At 34.2% G+C, this 22,845-nt stretch overlaps 1 protein-coding gene and 1 non-coding gene across 7 annotated transcripts; both read right to left on the bottom strand.

Annotated features, from left to right (window-relative positions):
- Positions 1-8,746: 8,746 nt before the first annotated feature.
- On the bottom strand, positions 8,747-13,109 carry LOC111401732 (hemK methyltransferase family member 2-like). Of its 6 annotated transcripts, none has more exons than XR_002704094.1 (4): positions 12,692-13,109; positions 9,533-10,204; positions 9,111-9,245; positions 8,747-8,966 (listed from the first exon to the last, which is right to left on the bottom strand). XR_002704094.1 is itself a non-coding variant. In XM_023029609.1 (4 exons), the coding sequence occupies exon 3, from the start codon at positions 10,190-10,192 to the stop codon at positions 9,419-9,421; it is 774 nt and encodes a 257-aa protein (XP_022885377.1). In that variant the 5' UTR covers positions 10,193-10,207; positions 12,692-12,734; positions 12,940-13,109; the 3' UTR covers positions 8,779-9,245; positions 9,409-9,418. The 6 variants fall into 6 exon arrangements, 4 of the variants coding, with proteins under 4 accessions (XP_022885377.1, XP_022885376.1, XP_022885378.1 ...); XR_002704093.1 differs by having other exon boundaries at positions 9,409-10,204; positions 12,692-13,107; XM_023029609.1 differs by having other exon boundaries at positions 8,779-9,245; positions 9,409-10,207; positions 12,692-12,734; positions 12,940-13,109.
- Positions 13,110-22,077: 8,968 nt separating this feature from the next.
- On the bottom strand, positions 22,078-22,149 carry TRNAT-CGU. Its single transcript has one exon. It is a non-coding gene; the product is annotated as a tRNA-Thr (tRNA).
- Between the last annotated feature and the right edge of the window lie 696 nt (positions 22,150-22,845).

The following is a 22,845-nucleotide window of genomic DNA, read 5'->3' as shown; positions in this document are numbered from 1 at the left end:
TTTTTTTTTTTTTTTTATATAACCACTAGGCAACTGCTAAATATATTTCTAAAGTAATTAAGCCTTCGTTTGATAAATTTATAACGGTTTACAAAGAGGAATAGTAATGGGTTCCATGAAATGTGTGAACAATAATATTAAGTAATAGTTAACGTGTGATTTAAGCCTCGAAATTAAGTTCATAAGCACCTGTGTCTAAAACATGAATTCAGTTTCTTCTACTGTGTGAACACCAATCATATAAATGCACAAATTACAATTTTCTTTGTCTATGCAAATTAGTCAAGGAGTGTCTGCAAAATTTCTTTACCAAAGTACGGTCTTGGATAATAATAATTTCTTTGTGAACTAAAATCTTATTATTATTATTATTATTATTATTATTTTTATAATGACGTTGATGACAATGATGATGATGATGACGACGATGACAATGATGATGAAATGAAAAAACAGAAAATGTGAAACAAAGATAAAAGTATAATAGCCTTCGATATTAGGGTTTAGGGTTTGGCATTCGAGCCTTGAAAAAAAATAGATTTCAATTTATGAATGAAATGAAATGCTAGGATTAGGCCGTTATAATTACACGTGCTATAAGAGAAAATAAAAACCCTAGAAGAGAGCGAAGTGTAGAGCCAAAAAGGAAAAGAAGCTAAATGATAGAGTTGAACAGAGAATGGAAGAAGGCATCAGCAAGAAAAGGGTTTTGGAATCTATAATTCTCTGCAATGAAAAAGAAAGAAGATAAAAATAAAGAGTGTTGATGGAGACTGCATCAGTATATGTCAACATGTCACAAGATCCAAGAAAATTTAAAACCAAGGCATGCACAGTGACAAGTTGGGCTACGCCCTTTAATGTAGCAAAAGGTTTTTCTTCAGTGGTCCTAATATAAGGAAAAATAATGACAGAGAGAAGAACCCTATGAATTTGGAGAGATCATATATTTAGTCTTCTTTATTGCCCCTATTATCTTTGCGATGCTTCTGATGCATCACTTTTTCTTAGTAAATGAGAGGACGCCATTTATACCTTAACGTCTTCATATTTGGAAAGAAGAGGTGACTTTGTGTCGATATTTCAAAAATATATGGGTACAATTCATGGGACAGTAAATCTCAACTTGAATTTGGAGGGTATAAACTTTTTTCGCACGTTATGCGGTAGAATAAATGAATCTGTAGGGTATAAAACCTTTTTATGTTATATTTGTAAGTGTATTACATAGTATTGGACAATATTATATTAAGAAAAAATCTAAAATAATGTTAATCGTAGAGTTCACTACGATCTAACATTACATATAGTTACTAAACTAAGATAAAGTTAACAAACCTCTCTAAACTTCACCTAGCTCGTTTTGAATGTGTTTGAAAGAGATTTAAAAAACTCAAAAGCACTTCTTAAAGGACAAAAGTTGTTTTGATTAAAATAATGGGTGCTTAGTTAAAGTTTCTGAAATACGACTTTTTATACATTTTAGAGAAGCTCAAAATTTGAACTCATTCAAAAAGCTCTTTATCCGGCCTATACGATAAATCGGAATTTGTATTTAATGAAAATTTTCAATTAATGAAGTTATCCTTTTTGATTTGCTAAAATACCAAATATATCCAAAGTGTCTTAACATATCAATACAACCAAGAAATATAATTTAAAGATTCTTTTTAAAAGGTTATAATATAATGTGTTTATTATTATTTATCATTTTAAGTATGAATCTATTGGTTAAATTTTAACTAAAATTAATTTCAATAGATTTTATAGGATGGAACACTGGCAAGCCAAACATTCGTGGCCGTCCTCGTTGTGGACGAGTTGACAAATGATTGTTGTTTTTTCCTACACCTTCGATAAATAATTCCTACTTTAATTGGGATACTAATTCAAACTTGTCTTTATCTCAATTTGGAGCTGAAGAATCCCACAACAATATTTCTGCACCATCTTCCATGGCTTTACCTTTAAGCTCTCAACTATATTCCTACCCATCTGTGACAACTGTACCGTTGTTAAATTTCCCTCCATTAATCCCTTCGTTTATGACCGCATCAATGGAGAGTGAGTTGAGACAAGTTAATCACTTCCAGCAACAAAATTCATTGATGCCAACCCTTCATTTGATTAGCTCTCCGATGAAATCTTTCGGGTCAAATGCCAATCAAACTGTCCGACTGCCGGAAATTGGTAGCAAAGAAAGCAATAGTTCTTAACCACGAAAGAATTGTTGCACAGTGAGAGGATCATGGAAGAGACAAAGTATTCATTCTATTTCCAGCTTTGCAGATAGTGGGGTACAGTAAGTCATTCTTATGTCTTTATATATACTATATTTATTTCCATATATATATAGAGAGAGGTACACTGAAAATCTGTCATTATTACAACATTTGCATTGCCATGTTCAACTTACAGAAACCAATAGTTAATGATTTACTAATAATATGTAAAATTCGAGACAATTGCACGAGTTGTATGGGATGATTATCTGATTTTGCTATTCCCTTCATGTTTTTTTCTTGCTATATATATTCAATTTTTCATAAATTTCTTTGATTGATATGTATAAATTATTGAAATCTATCTCTAGACATCAACTTTTAACTAAATGTTCAATGAATCCTATTCAGTGATAGTTCCTTTTTTTTCCCCATTAGAGTCCATTCACGCTGAGGTATGGTAGTAAGAGTTTCCAAGATCTTACCCTAACAATGTTAGGGTGCTTGGGATGACCTATATATTAATATCCAAAATAAATACAATGAAGGGGCGTTTTAGTTATGAGAAATTGGATTTCTTCCCCATTTTCTCAGCTTTATTTACCTCCTAAAATGGCTTTTGGGTATATAAATGTCTTCATCGATGTTGTGTACGACCTAATATACGAATAAAAATGTAATATCTGTGTTTGATCAAGTATACATAACGCATACAATCATTTTTTTGCCAGCTTATTCTTTCATATATTCCTGAAGCGCATCATAATCGAATTCTATGCATTTAATCAAATTCATATTGGATGAAAAACAAGCTAGATTCTTTGTTGCTGACATAGAAAAGTTAATCATCCTAGAGCTAGAGCGAAGAACACCATCCAATCGACAAAATAACACAAGTCGTACTGCTCGGCCACCATTAGAAAAGAGGGAGAGATGTAGTAGCCAAAGGCATTCTGATACTTAGGTCTTATGGTGACTGTGATTACTGAAGTACTTAACAAAACACGGTAGAAACCTCAACATACTGAGTTTGAGTTCTAATGTCAAGGATGTCGATTTGCTTGGCTTGGTGGACTCCATGGTTAAGATATGTTAGCATTCATGCTAAGTCGTTAAGGTTGGTCTTGTCACGTGATTTTAATATAGTATGCCCGTTTCGTTAATTTTTCTAAACAACACAACACAAAAATTATTTGGTACTTAAATTTCAATTTTAACCACATATTTCATGGAATTTACAGCTTTTATGAACTTTAAACGACACATTACATCAACTTTTATCATACTTTGTTAAAACTTTTAACAAAAGCTTTGTCAAATAACCCCTTAGTCTCTGTTGGATCCTATGTCATGCACTCAGCTGCATTTCACAATAATTAATAGTTTTCTGCGGGAGGGTTCCATGAATTTTTTTTTTTTTTTTATATAACCACTAGGCAACTGCTAAATATATTTCTAAAGTAATTAAGCCTTCGTTTGATAAATTTATAACGGTTTACAAAGAGGAATAGTAATGGGTTCCATGAAATGTGTGAACAATAATATTAAGTAATAGTTAACGTGTGATTTAAGCCTCGAAATTAAGTTCATAAGCACCTGTGTCTAAAACATGAATTCAGTTTCTTCTACTGTGTGAACACCAATCATATAAATGCACAAATTACAATTTTCTTTGTCTATGCAAATTAGTCAAGGAGTGTCTGCAAAATTTCTTTACCAAAGTACGGTCTTGGATAATAATAATTTCTTTGTGAACTAAAATCTTATTATTATTATTATTATTATTATTATTTTTATAATGACGTTGATGACAATGATGATGATGATGACGACGATGACAATGATGATGAAATGAAAAAACAGAAAATGTGAAACAAAGATAAAAGTATAATAGCCTTCGATATTAGGGTTTAGGGTTTGGCATTCGAGCCTTGAAAAAAAATAGATTTCAATTTATGAATGAAATGAAATGCTAGGATTAGGCCGTTATAATTACACGTGCTATAAGAGAAAATAAAAACCCTAGAAGAGAGCGAAGTGTAGAGCCAAAAAGGAAAAGAAGCTAAATGATAGAGTTGAACAGAGAATGGAAGAAGGCATCAGCAAGAAAAGGGTTTTGGAATCTATAATTCTCTGCAATGAAAAAGAAAGAAGATAAAAATAAAGAGTGTTGATGGAGACTGCATCAGTATATGTCAACATGTCACAAGATCCAAGAAAATTTAAAACCAAGGCATGCACAGTGACAAGTTGGGCTACGCCCTTTAATGTAGCAAAAGGTTTTTCTTCAGTGGTCCTAATATAAGGAAAAATAATGACAGAGAGAAGAACCCTATGAATTTGGAGAGATCATATATTTAGTCTTCTTTATTGCCCCTATTATCTTTGCGATGCTTCTGATGCATCACTTTTTCTTAGTAAATGAGAGGACGCCATTTATACCTTAACGTCTTCATATTTGGAAAGAAGAGGTGACTTTGTGTCGATATTTCAAAAATATATGGGTACAATTCATGGGACAGTAAATCTCAACTTGAATTTGGAGGGTATAAACTTTTTTCGCACGTTATGCGGTAGAATAAATGAATCTGTAGGGTATAAAACCTTTTTATGTTATATTTGTAAGTGTATTACATAGTATCGTAGAGTTCACTACGATCTAACATTACATATAGTTACTAAACTAAGGTAAAGTTAACAAACCTCTCTAAACTTCACCTAGCTCGTTTTGAATGTGTTTGAAAGAGATTTAAAAAACTCAAAAGCACTTCTTAAAGGACAAAAGTTGTTTTGATTAAAATAATGGGTGCTTAGTTAAAGTTTCTGAAATACGACTTTTTATACATTTTAGAGAAGCTCAAAATTTGAACTCATTCAAAAAGCTCTTTATCCGGCCTATACGATAAATCGGAATTTGTATTTAATGAAAATTTTCAATTAATGAAGTTATCCTTTTTGATTTGCTAAAATACCAAATATATCCAAAGTGTCTTAACATATCAATACAACCAAGAAATATAATTTAAAGATTCTTTTTAAAAGGTTATAATATAATGTGTTTATTATTATTTATCATTTTAAGTATGAATCTATTGGTTAAATTTTAACTAAAATTAATTTCAATAGATTTTATAGGATGGAACACTGGCAAGCCAAACATTCCAGTTTCTTCTACTGTGTGAACACCAATCATATAAATGCACAAATTACAATTTTCTTTGTCTATGCAAATTAGTCAAGGAGTGTCTGCAAAATTTCTTTACCAAAGTACGGTCTTGGATAATAATAATTTCTTTGTGAACTAAAATCTTATTATTATTATTATTATTATTATTATTATTATTAGATTTTGAATTTTAACAATTAAGGAATGAATAAAAACTTAAATTTCGGAAAAAAGTTAAAAAAGAAAAATCTAAGATTTGTGGGCCAATGGATCTCACATGACACCACCTGCTCCACCACGACAAAAAAGAAGTATCATTTATGAAAAATTTATTAATGTTTAGTCAAGTAATATCCCGTTTGATCCACATTCTTCCAAAAATACATTCTTAAACAGTGATTTGAAATCATTTTAACCATATATTTTTCAATAAAATAATATTACGCAAATCCAAAATTTTTTCTTATTTTTTAACCACACATTTTCCATCAATACACTATTCAAAAACTTTTTCTTGTTTGTCATTATTTAATAAATTAAATTGTTTGATACAGTAACATTTTTCACTATATATTCACACAATAAAATATTCTACACACAAATCAATAAAGTTTCTTTAAATTTCAATCACACATTATCAAAAAAATACTATTCAAAACTCTATTTTCTCCCATAATGGAAGACAAACAGGCTCTAAATATGTAATAAGCAATTTTGTAGTAATATTTCCAAACAATCAATTTAATATACAATTTTTTGTGATTGACAAAAGAAACACAACAATGTAGTCCAACAACGTACATATTTCACGAGAGAGAGTAGCCGTTCAATTTCTGAATTTTTCTCCACTTGTTTAGAGAATGCAATTTTTTATGTTATTAATTAATTTATCTACATTTTTTTTTCCTAATTCCACATTTTCCCGCGTTCTTGACCTCAACCATATATTAATTAGCACTTATTTCCAAATATTTATGCTTTGTTTTGTCATCAACATTAATTATCAATACACACACACATATATCCGATCTTTCTTTTGTGTACATATCATAATTGACATCTCTCAACTGAAACTATGAGACCGGCGGTGCTCTTTAAGTATTTCGTTCAAAGTTTGGATTTATAATCACTAATCTATTAGATTTTATTTTCGTACACAAGCATATTTGAAAAGTTCCTTTAAATTATAAATAAATAGAAATGAGTAATGAATAATTAAATACTATTTGTGAGTTTCTCAAATTGTATGAGTAAAAATGAACCAAATAAAACATGATTTCAAATTATCAATTTTAAATTCAACAAGAATAAAGCTCATTGTGTCTTTATTTCAGGGTGGAAGTGAAAATTGACTTAGTAGATGCATTAAGGAATAAAAGTTCTCGTCGATCTAAACCTAAAACTTAAGGGGTAACTCGTACTTTTGGTTTGCAATCTAGGTTGATTCTCATTAATTTTTGGAAAAGAGCAAGAGGATGTTGGTATCAACTTTCACTTTCGCGATGATAATCAAGAAGAGAACTACAATCCCATTCTATTTTGGTGTCTTTCTAACAGTGAGGTATCTCACTCTTCCTTCAAAACTCATCCCAATTGTTAGCTTCCTTTACCTTAACAAAACCAAGAAAGTAAACGAGAGGAAAGGGAGTATTCATTATTCGGGATGAAGAATCAATAGACCTCTTCCCTATTGTCGACAGATAAGCTCATACTTCTTTTTTTCTTCCTTTTGAAAGTTCTCTCCCTTCATTGATTGATCGCGTTCCCACCGAAAAAGAAGGCTCCCTCTACTTCAAGGGGAATTGAACAAGGGACTAAAAGAGATACTGAAAGTGTATCGTTATAGTCCCAATATTAGTTACTAGTGGCGAAACACATCCAAATTTTTGTTAAACTATATTGTAAAAAACATCTCACTTAAAAATTTCATTAAATAGTCCACAATGGAAAGCAAATCTCAAGTTCATAATGTTGGACATGAAAGAGCTACATGGAGTTTAACCGACCGTATTGGGTTCCAAAATAAATCTAGGTTTTGTTACACCATACTAGTGAGCCTAAACTTACGTCCCCCGCGGTTGCGGCCGATCCATCCCGGTAGCAACCTCAAAACAGCATGGACAGCACGCTTCAGCAGGACGGAACAGCTTGCGGTAAGAAAAGTAGGCAGATTCAAACAGCAGACGCAGGCAGCTTGCATTAAGGGATGCAGGCAGCAGACGCAGGTAACCTGTATTGGGCAAAACATAAGCGCTGCAGGCAAGGATGCAGACAGCTTGTTTTGGGCAAATTGCAGCTTGAAACGAACTATTTTCCAGCACAATGATGACGCTTTTCTAAGTCCCGAACCAACCATTTTGAAAGGAAAAATACAAGGACTTGCAATCGAATATTTTAGAAGATGCAAGTGGACAACTTGCACAACTTGTCAACTTGTGCAACCTGTGCCACTTGTGTTACTTGGCCCACTTGCAAGATAATATCAAGATGCAAGCTAACTACGAGTTGACACTATGAAAATAACATATCCATTTGCAAGGAAATTTGTAGAAAATGTCCGCTTGATGCCAACTAGCATGAGTTGTAAAGTTGAATGCAACTTGATCAAAGAAGGTTTAAGACAACTTGCCACCAATGGGGACCTTTGGATCAAATTAATCTTGTTCATTGATTTGAAGACAACTTGCTTAATTTTGCCTATAAATAGAAAAAAAAGCCTTATTTGTAAATCATGTAAAGTGAAGTGAGTTCCATACCTTAGAGAGATTGTAAAGTTTTCCCTTTCATTTATAAAAAGAAAGTTTTCCCAACCTTACTTATTTTTCATATATTCCTTACTTCAAAAATCTCTTCTCAAATTGGTTATAATTTAACCTCATTGGTTAAATTATTTGTGAGCGTAGAAAGACTAACTTAACATTTTCTCGTGAGGGACGGGAATTGTCGAACATTAAAGCCGCATGGTTCTAATTGTAGGGGTGTAACAAAACTAAGTCCGTGACACTAAGCTAGTAACTGGGCTTTGTTGGTGCAGGTCATTTGGGTGGACTAGTTAAACATAGCACACCAACAATCTATACAATATTACACTCATCTTATGTCAACAAGACCTCAACACGACGGTAAATGGGAATGGCACGCGACCTTTTCTTGCTGCTTAACTAAAATGGGTTACTGGAATAGCAAGATAAAATATAACAAAATCTTCATCTTTCTTGAGCAATATATAAAGCTCATATTCACTTAATGTTGCTACCAAATCCAGACTGCTGAGTTCTGCATATCTACTTTGAAGTTTCACATTGTAATCTGGAAACAACTTAGACGGAAACAACTTAGACGAGACATGCCCACACAATAATACGGTGTAAGGAAACCACAATAACATCATTTGCACTGTTACAATCAAGCATATATAGAACGAAAAACCATTATAATCAATCGATAAATGACGAAAGTCTCGTGTAATATCATCTGCTCCGGTGATAAGATTAAACACAAACTTTACCTAAGAAGACTTCCAAAGGGAATAATGCCAATCTAGGATTCTCTCTCACTTCATTTGCGTGAGCAGAAACCTAAAATGGCCAACAAAATCATGTTATATCAGTGTCATTACATTAAAATGTTAATGCAGCATTCCTTGGCATTTTGACTCTCACAGTATAATACGCTCTTACTTCAAAGAAGAATGATTATTTTGTAGTAAATCGAGTTCTTACGAGTTCACTTTTCTACGCGCAAGTGATAGGAAGGGGGAAAATTCAAGGCTACCTCTGCTTCTACCTTCCTGAAAAGCATCGGTAATCTCTCCATGGTAGAAAGCAAGAAATCCAGTAAGAACATTATAAATCATCCTGACATGAAAAAAGAGAGAGATGTTAATCTGACTTATGAGGAACAAAAGAAAATTTCACCTGTGCTTTATCAAGTTTCTATTTATATTATGCGAAAGGAAACACAGAAGTACAAATAAGAATGAAGATAAGCAATTATCATCTGGGCGATGAACCCCTCCACCTTGAATACACTAGTGACTACCGCAGTTATCACGAATCCAGAATGGTAATCGAGGAACTCGTGAAAGTAGAGAGTTCAATATCACTCCATGGTCTGTTTTGTTCAATGCTGTACATTCACTGACCTCCAACTGAATATCCAAATCTCGCCAAAACTTAATAATGTGGAGGCTCTCCTCTTCTGTAGATCTCTGGAGAACAATTCGAGAAGCATAACCCTTCTTCCTCATCTGAAGACATATTCCAGAGGGGTTATTAACAGCGAGTGTAACCAAGTATAACCAGCCCTTATCTGATAAAAGGTCGTCAGCAACATGCAATATCTTATCAATTACACTCCGGCCATTCTCACCTCCAGCCCATGCAGATGCAATACCAAACTGACCAACTTCGTATTCTGGTGTTGGCACGTAAGGAGGATTTACAACCATCACATCTACCGATCCAGCCAAACGTGTCTCTAACCCAGATGCAATGTCAGTTATTACCAACTCTGCATAACACCCATGCGCTTCCATTGTTTTATGAGTCACACAAACAGCATGAGGGTTAATGTCCGTCGCAATGAAGTGGCAACCAGAACTGTCTTTCCCAAGCATAAGTGCTAGAGAAGTAATAACATATCCACTACCACAACCAACTTCCATGCAAATTGAAGGACGATGCTCTAATAAGTTGGCTCTATCTGCTAGAAGTGCATCAACCAATGCAAACGAATCATCGCATGGATCATATACTTCAGGGTGTGAACTCATCAGACGGATTTGAGCAGTTTTAGGAAGCATTTTGAATAAAATCTGCTGAAATATATTAAGTTAATGAAATACGTACAGCAATGGAATTGAAAATAGTTATTAACAAACAAAATTTTTAAATGTGTTACTACATACATAACACACGTGTCCGTAGCTGCGCATGCATTTCTTACCTTGGGATCCTTGGAGTTGTGCTTCTACTTTAAAGAATTCTCGCATTACATAAATAAATAACAAAAATTAACTAAATCATTTCTTCTCTCTTTTGGAAAAATAGCGATGGAGATACCTAACCTATTCCCAATGTAACAAGATGGTCCCCACAACCTATTCCTTTGCAAGCATCGTTCACTACCTTTCAAGTTTGTACCAATTTGATCCTTGTGCAAAATTTCACTGGACTGTTAAAAAGCTGTCTAACTTGTCGAAGAAGGATAAAATAGGTAAAGGCTTAATTTCAATAAAAAAAAAAATGAACAAAAGAATGTGAAAGAAAAGAAAAAAATAAAAACCCATTATCCCTGCCAACCCCCCAACCATGATCCATACCCGCCATCCAGCTCCTCCAACCCCTTGCACCCTCCACGTGCACCTTCCCCTTATGGTTTCCCCAATCCCCTCCACCCCTTTAGGACCAATTTGCTACAAAACTTAAAAGGGTTGGAGAAGCCTAGGATGGGAACTTCCGTTTCTATTCTTCCCTCCTTTTCTTATATTTGAGGGAAGTAGTCTATAAATTGTGAACTTTCGACAATTTTACTTTTGAAAAACTCATTTAAAGAAGTAATTCAAAGGTTTACACTTGTAGAAAATCAATCTACCCAAAGCCTCCAAGAGTCCAAGTCATTCAACATTACGAAAATCAAACAAATTCATCCTTAAATGACAAGGACCCAATAGCGTGCACAAATTTTATTAGACAGAATGGAATTAACAAAAGAGCTAAAACTTTGTTAGTACAAACAGCTACAAAATATCATTCAATACTAGGGCTTAACAATGAAACCATAAAATCACAAAATTGATCCAAAATCACTTTTTCAAAACCATTGGTTTGGATCCACTTGGATCCGTTAAAGTTTAGATTTTGAATTGAACCAATCCGCTTCCAAGGAGGTTGTTTATGTTTCAATTTTTTTGCAAACAGTTACAAACCATAAAACTGTTTACAAAATAAATAAAGATTAAAAAAATAAAAAATAAAGTATTTTAAATTTTATCCAACCTAATTAAAACTAGGCACGTTCCAATTAAAAAGGCACATCCATATTAGACCCAATTCAATTAAACCCAATACCAATTAAACTCATTACCTAATTAGGCAATTATCCATCCCAATAAATTAATTAAACTAAACCAAATTATCCATCTACCAATCTGGTAGTGCAAGTCAATCACAATCTACTTTGGGCGTTTCCAAATCCATTTCCTCAATTTTTAAATCTAGACATTCTTTCTATGCCTATTCCTTGGAGGACCTTCTTATTTGGGAAGCTTAAGCAGAAAAAATGATTTGGTGAATTACTTAAATGATCGTTATGAAGATTTGACCAATGAACATTTCCACATATTACTTCGGTGGAAATTGAATGCAAATAAATACAAGATTGTCTTCCAAATTGTCAAAGATATGTTAGCCATTCAAGTACTAACAGTTGCTTCTAAATTTGCATTCTCTATTAGTGATCGTATTCTCGATTCATTTAGGAGTTTGTTGAGTACATAGATGGTTGGGGCTGTGCTCTTCACTAAGAGTTGGTCACGTAATAATGAGTCAATAGTGATTTGTCAATATTTGAATGAGGTAGAAGTATTGGATGATTCTGAGAAAATTGTAGACGGTACCATTGTAATTGATCTTTCTATTTATTTTCTTTTATTAGTTATTTTATATCATTTAATTATAATTAATAAATACATTTGCTATATTCTTATTTTCATGTAAAGACTGAATCATGTGTTACAACTGGAGATATTGCGCCAGTATCCATTTAAAGGTTAGAACTAAAGTTTCTACCGTATTATTGCATTGTAATGATTAAAAGTTCGTAATATTCGTAATGATACTAACATTTATGTTCTCATGTGAGATTTTAGATTAATATTTATGATTTAACTTTTTCAATATATATATTTTTTTTTGTTTGCTTAGCTGTGATTTTAAATCGAACCAAAACGAAAAAAGTGGTTTGATTTGATTTGGAAAAATTCCAAACCATTTTAAGTGGTTTGGTATGAAAATTTTCCATGAACACTCAAAATAGAGCACGTTCACTCCTATTCCATACCAAATATCTGATAACAGTGTGCCTACTACTACATACTTCTAATTCTAGTTCTCATGCTTCCACATAATAATAATTTTATTTTCTAAAAAATATCCATAACGACTTCCAAGCATGAAGCATGGACAACACACAAAAACCCATCAGTAAAGGGCTTCAAATCGAAAAATAGGAACAAATATAATGGGATTACAGCGAAAATTTTCCATCAAAAAAACTAAATCCAGTTTCGTGTTATACGTACCAAAGAAACGCGCAGGCACCGTGGGACGAATCAAGCAATCGGGCTGTGCCACCAGACGAAACGTCGGGTTATTTGAGGAGTTTAGGATCAAAACAGCGGCAAATTGGTTTTCGCCTCAGGAGTGTAATAAATTAATTCAAAATAGAAAATCAAACAAGGATTCTTTTAGCCAGCTATTCCTTTGTGCAGGAGCATTCACGGGAAATTGAGGGAAAGTAAACAGAGTATTTTAATTCATATATTTTGACCTGTTACGGGGGATGACCGTGTTTGCTGTTTAGACATCGTTACTCTTTCTTCTTCAGTTCTCTAGTGCTTTCTGTTGTGTGGTCTGAAATGATGCGCACAGAGGACAATCGATGAAAAAAATGGGGAATTTTTGTGGGCATATTTGGTCTTGGTTGGGCCTCTCAGGTTAGCGAAGGTGGAAATAAAGAGTTGCTCGATTATATAAAAAGGGGAAATTTCATAAGTATCACACATTTTAATTTTAAAAAAAATAAATTTTAAATTTTAAAAATTAAATTTTTATTAAAATTTATTTATGATTCAATTAACTAATTAAATATATTTAGGTTACAGATCTATATAATTTGATCACAAATTAATGATTTAATCCGTTAATTGTTATTTTTTGGTCACATATCAGAAATTTTATGTCAAAAATTATTTTACGATCACAATTCAAAAATTTTATAGGTCACAATTTGTTCATTGGTCATAAATCAAAAAATTTATAAGTCGCGATTTATTTATTAGTCACTAATCACAAAAATACAAGTCACAACTTATTATACAGTCACAAATCATCAAATTATCGATTACAGTTTAACAATTTTTTAATTACACATTATTTCTTGATCACAATTATAATTTTTTATTGGTCACAGTTAATCAAATAATTTGTGACCACCATCAACACTTGCGACCACTATCTCACCACCACCACCTCAAACAAATCAACCTATCGTAGAAAAACACCATCACATTGTCGATGTCAGATCCACAACCAAGAAAAGAATTTATTACAGTAATCGCCACTGTCACGACCACATATCGGACCCAAATTTCCTAGATCTCTTGTCATCCATCGCTACCTGCACCACCTAGATTGTGACCACTACTGCTAATGCCAAATTGTGACTACCAAAAAAACTACCACTACTTCACCACCACTGTGACGGCACCGCAAAATAGATCCAAAATCAGAGCCACAATAGAAATGACAACCACTGCCACCACCACCACGAAAGCCAACATCACAACCACCATTGCCCAAACACCACCAACAAATCGAATCCAAAACTGCTAGCATCCCACAACCGCCATCATCACACCACCTCACCGTCGCCGCCATCTCCACACCATCGCTGCCACCATCACCATCACAATACGCTTCGCCACCAGCCATTACCACGACTCCAATAAACAAAACCAAAATCATCCTTACCTTGTCCAATTACCTGAAAGTTGTCAAGCCTGCCCTTGATGCTGTACAAAAAATTAGTTACCCCACAACTACCTTCGTGGCGAAGTTGACCCCAATGATAGCGCCGATACAAAATTATTGTCCAGATTGATTGAATCTGTCTGCAAATGTCACGATCTGGGCGAGAATCTATGGTAAATAAGGGTGTGCCATCTTGCAGGAGGTGGTGTTTTGGTGGTCTCCAACGAATGTTTATGGTTTGCTACTTACAGTGGCTATTCGGTGGCGTCGAAGAGAAGAGGGAGAAGGGAGGGAGAACGAGGGAGAGGGAGGAGATTTATGGGGTTTGGATAGTGGGTAGGGTTTTGATATTTTCCTAATTTTAATAGTTTATTTAATAATTAATATAAAAAAATTCCGATTTTTGAATTATGAAACTTTCCACTTGATTTTAGAATGTTGAATTTTTAAGGTAGGGTGTGGTGTAATTTCCACTTATAAAAATCATATTTAATATATAAAAATTTTATAAAATAATTTTATAAATAACTGCTAATTCGAACATATTAATATCTAATAATATATGTAATAATAAGATAATATTTGCTGCACCCTCCTAACCCCCACACCCATACCCACACCCACACCCACACCATTCCCATCCTTCAATTGCAATGATATATATAAGCAATACTCCGTCTCTCTAATTACAACTTTCTCTCTGTAAATATGAATTCTATCTCTCTCTACAAACATAAAATGAAAGTATTCATATTGAGATCCCTTATGAAGAGGTGGTTGTACATTGATGATGACGGTGCATTCCATGTGATGTTGGAACGTTGAACTTAACCTAAGTGGTGGTGGTGATGAGGTGACAACTGTGTTTACAGATTTGCATGGTGGCAGTAATGGTGCATTGCAGATGATAATAATACATTGGAGTTCATATGTGTGGTGGCGGTGGGGTGATTGTGATGAGGTGGTAGCAAAATTTACTGGTAAGTTGTTATTGCTTGTGGCCAGACCTGTGCTATCTATGACTACATACAGTCATAATTAAGATAAATCTAGTTACAGACGGTCACAATTAACGCATATTTAGTCATAGTAAGTCACATTTAACATATAAATGGCCACCACCATCAATACTGTCGTACCAACACGACCACCAACAACAACCACCATATACAACTGCAAAACAATCACACTAACAGCAAAAATCACGAAAACCCACCAACCACCCCAACCATCAACACCACAACAAATATCGCAAATAGAGAAACATAGTTGTAGATGAAGGACAAATAACACAGATTCAAAGATAACAGTAGAAATAATAGCAATAATAAAGATCGAATATTTTTCTCCAGTTTCGGCAAGAAGTACCTATATCTCCTTTGGTCTCTACCAAATATGGATGGTCTGGAATATTTTAACCAAGTTTGTACAAGAATAACGCTAGATACAAGGATTTGAACAAAATTACTATCTCATCCACTGAAGTCTCCACCTCAAGTAAAGAAACTATCCAAATCTTACTAACAAAACACAACTTTCATAAAAGAAATGAGTAAACAATTACACTTGGTGTATAGGCCCTTCCTTCACACGACAATTATAGGCTTATGTGGCAACAAAAAGAAAAAGAAGATAGAAAGGAAATGACCCAGATGCAAACCCACCACCGCGTCTTTGTTGCCCCAAATTGAGATACATCATCCAAAAAAATTTCCAACAGTGAGATAACATTGCCGGAGACATCTCCACTTTTTGTCAGCACCTCTAAAACAAAACATTTTACGCCGACGTTGAACATCAACAAGACCAACTGTTCACTTCTCCCACTGCAAAACCACTACCAAAGTTTGCTCCTTCACCAACCGGCACAAGCCACCACTAAAGAATATAAAAAGAATAGGAGAACACCACAATAAAATGTGAAGGCTTACACTTTCCCCTAAATTGAAACCCTCCAAACCTTTACATTACCACCTCTAATTTCTTTTCGTCATGACAGTGTGATGATACCATCGAACTGATTTCCACTTTCGGCTGGCGCAAAAAATCAATGAAGAACAGAAGCTGCAAACCTACGCGTAAAGAAGCGCGCTATGCTTTGAACTTCCACCACTGTCAAATATTATTGAAGAACACATCTAAGTCCACTATACACCCACAGTAAGTACTTTTGCACTGGTCTTGCAATGTACAATAAAATGTGAAGGCTTACACTTTTGCACTGGTCTTGCAAGTTGTTCACTTCTCCCACTGCAAAACCACTACCAAAGTTTTCATGTCAATTTGATTTGTTAAAAATATTAGCGTAGGATGATTTGGATATTCTGGTACTAATTTGGGTAGATAACATTCAGTAATGGAGAAGTTTATTTGCAAAAATTATTTCACATGCTGTATATTTTACTGAACTGTTTGGGGTTCATAAAATGGTTTGTATAATTGATTTATGTGCTTGTTTCCCATCTAAGGATATGAAAGGAAGGAATGCTAGAATTTGTCATAATTGTAGAAACAATGGGCATTTTTTGGGTAAACGTCAGAGAAAACGTCGTTGCCCATGGTGTGCACATGAATTTCAGAAATGTTTTGAGGTTGAAAGGCAAACGTGTGACAAAGGGCGATTATTCAACACATACAGTAATAAATTTGAATTTTTTGAATAGGTCAAACAGGGAAAGTTAACGTGGAATCTAGTACCATTAATGAAGCGCTGAATGTTGCGGGAAATGAGGAAGTTGAAGATTTGCCAAGCATGTTCAAAAGTCTTACTTGAATATTCTACAAATGAGACACACAGATTACCTTGAAAGTCACTTTCCGCAAGGGAAAAGGAAATTAAGGAGGAAACTGGAAAGCAAAAGAGATGTCTTGATTAGTCATATTGCATTCAACGGGTTAATTAAATTATGTTTGTACTGGAACATATAAATGATGTAACTATGTATTTTTTCATCTGAAATAAGTGTAATTTCTGTGTATTGCAATTTATGTTTATTTGTTATCTATTAATGCACTAACAGAAGATAATGATAACTATATTTTCGATACCATAAATACTACAAAAATAAGAACAAAGTTCATTGGCCCTATATGATGAACACAAATCATACCACTTAGTCTGACAAGTCATTGTTTAAGAAACTACATATATAATAAACATAATTGTACAAACAACTACTCAATTCCCACCGATTCAGAGTAGCAGATCGAATTGCTATTTTCATTAATCGTGAGCATCTTCTACAAAGTAGGGAAGAAATATGAAAGGTTAATAAAATGAAGAAAAAAATAGGAAATAGTAAAACTAACTGCTCGTTACCTACACTATATCTTGCAACCCAATTTGTAAAACTTACGATATGAACTGCCCGTCGTGTTAATAAATGAACTGCAGCTGACCAATTTATAAGTTTGGATCACCTAGATGTGGTAAATGTGGATAGTAACATGAAAATGAATGACCTATCGTAACTAGGACAATATTGAAATTAGTAAGTGCTTACAAACAAATGTAACTTAATGCAATGATTTAAACTTTTCTTCACCTTGAGCATTGAATTCAACATTTGTTGATGGTGGCGGGATCAAATTCGATGATAGCAAGTGTTGTGTAAATACATGACTGACGGCACCGTCTTGCATTAGAGAACAACGTCAATAAAAGTGCAAACTAACAATCATAATAAACGCAAAGTACTAACCAATAAGAGTTGTAAATATGAGAAAGGCGTCTACATGGAATATTGCTGTTTAGATGCCACAAAATCAGGAATTGTCTCTTCTATATTACTTCATCTAGCTCTCAATCTCTTTCCTTTACATGTTGAAGTTCCCTGCATATACACCCAAGTTACATGAGAAAATAAATTTGGATTTGTACTACAAATGAGATGCTAACAAAGTACATTACCCTCGATTTCTTTGGCGTAGACTCCAATGGACTTTTTCTTCAAAGTCTCCGTGGTGTGCTTTTTTGCTTTGTCAATTTCAAATCCCATATGCTTTTGCTAGCAGTAGTTTGCGAATTAGTACATTGCGAGGCTAAATGAAGAGTATGCTGTGAAATGATATTACTTCTAGTACACAACTTCGTTGATATAAACTCTGTAGCTTGAGATCTTATCCAGTCCATTGTCGTACATGTCCGGACTTCATTATCTGTAGCAAAGTGTGCAAAAAAGCTTGACACATATCATTATATCTCAACTGTCCAAGAGTAGTGACCAAACCATCGTAGTTTTGGTCTATTGACATCTCTCTTCCATCTCCGCAGTGTGTACTTATCGGACAATCGTGTGTTGTCATTTCGGATCAATACCATAATCGCATATCTGCAAATAATTTTCCTGAACTCGAGTAAGTAGTAACTGTAAATTATTTCACGTCGCTACTTATGAAATGAGACAAAAAAGATTTTTTCTTCTATTGCCCGTAATACATCTCATCCTTATACACCTCATATATCGTCCCCAAAAATCCTTCAAAAGCAGATATGAAGTCGCAATAAACATTTCTTTTGAACTCGTCTTTTACTTCTCTGAAGTTGAAAATGGTATAAACTGATTGAAAATGCTTTTCAATTTCATAATTCGTTGCATGCAGCACCATTTGTGAGTATGATTTGAAATCAGCGTAAAACTCCTTCTCAATCTTACTCCCTGTGCTCTTTCGTACCGCGCTACAAACTGCTTCAACAAGATTTTTGAATGCACATATCCATCGAAAAACACATTCATACTCTCACTTCGTTGAATTGTGGACATCCTAGCCCAGAAATGTGGTTCTTAAAAAATAAGGAACTCAATGACCTCTATTATCATACAATCATGATAACCAATCATTCTCATGCAAGTCATATGTATCGATCATCTATTTCCAACCTTGTTCAAATTCTTCAACAGTTTGTGAATCATAAACCAGTTGTGTGGAGTTAAAAATATTGAGCTCTTATCAACGTGTCAACAAACTTATTCGACTTCTTCAAAATGTATCACAAACACCATCTATGCATCGTATATAGAAAAACGATCCCAACTGCATTTTGCATGGTCCTATTTTGATCACTAATTATTGCATGAAGAGCTTGTCCATGCATGTACTCGAGCCATGTCCTGAATAGCCAACACAAATGTATTCATATCCTGTTAGCTAACAAACCACAACCAAACAATGTTGATTGATGACAATTCACTCCACGAAAGGGACGATTGGCATGTCGTATTTATTAGTGATTTAAGTGGTGTCAAATTTGACAATATTGCAGAACTCCTTGTATGGTTGTCTACACCCAGGGGTGAAGCCATGATCGAACTACAAGTTGGACTAACATGTGAAAAAAAAAAAAAATTACGCATAAAAAAAAAAATTCCCCTAAAAAACATTAAATGGGCTGGAGAGCCCAGCCCACCCTTAGATATGCCCCTGTCAACACCTATTATCTACCTACAAGACATTCTTTAGTCGAGACTCGTTATCTAAATCGATGCTGAAGTAAAATCTCGAGCACCGTGCTTGCTTTTTCGAAAAATAGGACTATATTGCAGTAACATCTCCCTCTTCAAGTCGTAATCATCTCACTTATTCAATATAGTTTCTACAATCCTTCTCCATACACTTCATATTTTCATATCCACCCGCTTTCGCAATTGCGGAATTGTAACTCATGTGTAATGAAATTCCTGCCATATCATTCACTTTAAGTTTACGTTTCACATTTGTACTCAAGTCTCTATTACATCGATACAACCTAGATTTAGAAGGACTTGTCTTATTATTGTGATCAAGGGGGATTGCATTAATTCTCCACATTCCATGACTATTTGAAGAAGTTGATATCCTTACTTTACAATCTATTTAACTGATTGGTTTAGGCTTCAAAGACCCACTCGCATTACTACTCTTCTGCCTTCACGACTACATATGAATGTCAAATATCTCAAAACACCATCATCCCCCTTTTTGAGTTCCATTTTCTAATGGGAAAACCTATATCATAAGCATTACCCTTGTACAACTCAAACATTTCATTTTGTTCTTGAACATCATACCCAACTCAATCACAATTAGACCATTTTGTCTTAATTTTTCTTCTTCTGCCCCATTTATATTATCAGCGACATTCTCATTATCAGACTCTACCAAAAATTCATCATTCACGTCTTTCATGAACTACGACAAAATAAGTGGTAACGTTCATTAAAACATAAACCAATTACACTAAATCATGCAATACTTTAAGAAAATCACATATTTTGGTGCTACATTGAGGAATCCAGGGAGTTCAACAAGGAGAAATATTAAGAAAGTAACATTTTTCTTCACTGATCCTTCAAATCCCAAAATCTTGCACATCACCCTTGTAATAAAAAAAAGAAATGCAAAACAATATAGTAAATGAGAATAGTATGTCTTAATAGAGGTTTATAAGACTCCGAAAACGTCAAGATTGTCCCAGGCAAAAAATGTACAATAAGTTATATACTCGAGCAGTTAATATGTTAGCTAGAGGTTGCGACGTTAACATGAACAACAGAGTGATGAAGACTGCATGAAGTTGAAATCAACCCCACCAAGCTTCCATTTCTCAAGGCTCCATTTCATGTAAGTTATATATCCTTAGATAGAATAATGATTTTCAGTGTTTATAGTGTGACTAGAGGTGCGACATTGATGGGGATGATGGGTCTGGCGTCGATCGTGAGAAAGGTACTTTGAGAGTTCTTGAATTGGGGGAAATGGTTGTCTAAACACGGGTTCATGTCTAATTCTCCCTCCTTTTTATTTCTTTTGTTTTGTGTTTTTTATTATTATTTATTTATTTACTCTCCGCATCACCACAATTTGAATTCCTTGGAAATGCCCTGTGAACGGGTCTGAACTCCAAGCATTATTCATGAGCAAATTATTCAAGAACTAGAAACCATAAGTTTATTGTGCAAAAAATGGAAATAAGTATGAGAGAGAAGGTAGGAGAAAGAATTTTGTAATTGAGTGATTTACTTAGATTTGTAGGAAAACCCACATTATTTGTTATAATATTTGAAATAATGTTTTTTTAGAAAATCTGAGGTTGAAAAAAAAAGAAAAGTTTTTGATTTACGTGTAATATTACTTTAATGAAGAATGTATTATAAAAAAAAAAAAGAGAGAAAAATTTTTATTATAAATTTATGTGTAAGAGCTTGTTTGGTATAACTATTAATCCAATTAAAATCAATTTTTTTACCGTTATTTTACTATTCCAACCGTCATTTTTGAATTTAACTCTCACAGATAGGACCCACTTTATTTTTAATGATCAAAAAATCAATTATCAAATTTCTACCAAACAAACACTAATTTTACTTTATTAAAGAATGTGCCGTAAAATATAGATAGAAAAAATATTATTATAAATATAATGGGGCTCAAGAGGGGGCTATGAATATATGTGCACGTATAGGAAGAGAATTGGGAGATAGTGGGCATGGGGTGGGTAACGTGGGTTGTGGTGATTGATGGAGGATGGGTTTTGATGATGCAATGTAGTGTATGGATTGTCTTTCGTCTGCACATCGAGATAAAATAATGGGTCTAGTTTGGATTATTGTGATGGCATTAGTTGATCAATTTAAATCAAATATATATATATATTTTTTAAAAGGTGTATTCGAGCCCAACGAAAATTTAGTGAATATGATGCCTTAGATAGTTTTTAAGATGGAAAATTTCACTTGTACATAATTATTGCATATAATGGTGTTCATAATATGATGTGTCAATCATCCGATTGTTGATGTGCAAGTGTGAGATCCGAATTAAAGGTTGGATCCAATATCACGTGTAATTATGGATACCATTATGTAAACAATTATGTACATGTAGCACTTCTCTTTTAAGATTTTATCAATCAGCGTACATATAGATAAATTAATGTGAAAACTTCGAGAGAAACTAAAACTCCCAGCGAGGATCGAACTCGCGACCTTTCGCTTACGAAGCGAACGCACTACCACTATGCTATGGAAGCAATTTGTTGCAACATATAATTGACAGGCATTTCACGTGACTCACACTATAGTATAACACTGTAAATTGGCAACCGAAGTCGACTATACATACAACAATCTTAACGCATGAAAGAGGAGACAAAGGGCACAACAATATATATAGAATACCGCTTAAAAGCAACATAATTAGTGTTGACCTCCAAAAATGGCTCCTCTACGTGGCCAACTTATAGCTATTCCACGTATTTCTCCTTGCGAAATGAACAAATAGTCAGGCGCACACGGCCGGAACCGACGGGGGTGGCGGCCGTATACACTCCGACGGTCAAGTCAGGTTTGGGTGGTCGGAACAGTGCCCTGGGGCTACACAAATCAATAAATAAAGGGGGAGGAGAATATATAAACTTGTTATGGAATGCTATGTATTGAGAGTTTCATTTCCTTTGCCTCTTGCCAAACTTTGGGTATTTATAGGTGGTATGAACCGTGGGATGTGGAACACGTGTATACATCTGACGGTAGGCGTCAATCAGCCGCGCTTGTAGAGTGGGCGGACAGTTTATTTCCCCCGAGTTGAATTGACATAAAGTTGATAAGTCACATCAAATAGCCTTGTGGGGACGTCAAATCAATTTAAACCTTATATGCAGAACAAATCTTAAATTAGCGGCGGATCTTCTAACCGAGGTCCACCTGAACCCGACCTCGGAGGTGGG

Source organism: Olea europaea, chromosome 10 (genome assembly GCF_002742605.1).
Source record: "Olea europaea var. sylvestris chromosome 10, O_europaea_v1, whole genome shotgun sequence".
NCBI lineage: Eukaryota > Viridiplantae > Streptophyta > Magnoliopsida > Lamiales > Oleaceae > Olea > Olea europaea.
The sequence above is the reverse complement of the archived record's forward strand: the minus strand, read 5'-3'. Positions and strand labels throughout refer to the sequence as shown.

Bases quoted from the DNA above. Each gene is read 5' to 3' on its own strand.
- LOC111401732 (XM_023029609.1), bottom strand. From the start codon at position 10,192: ATGCTTCCTAAAACTGCTCAAATCCGTCTGATGAGTTCACACCCTGAA.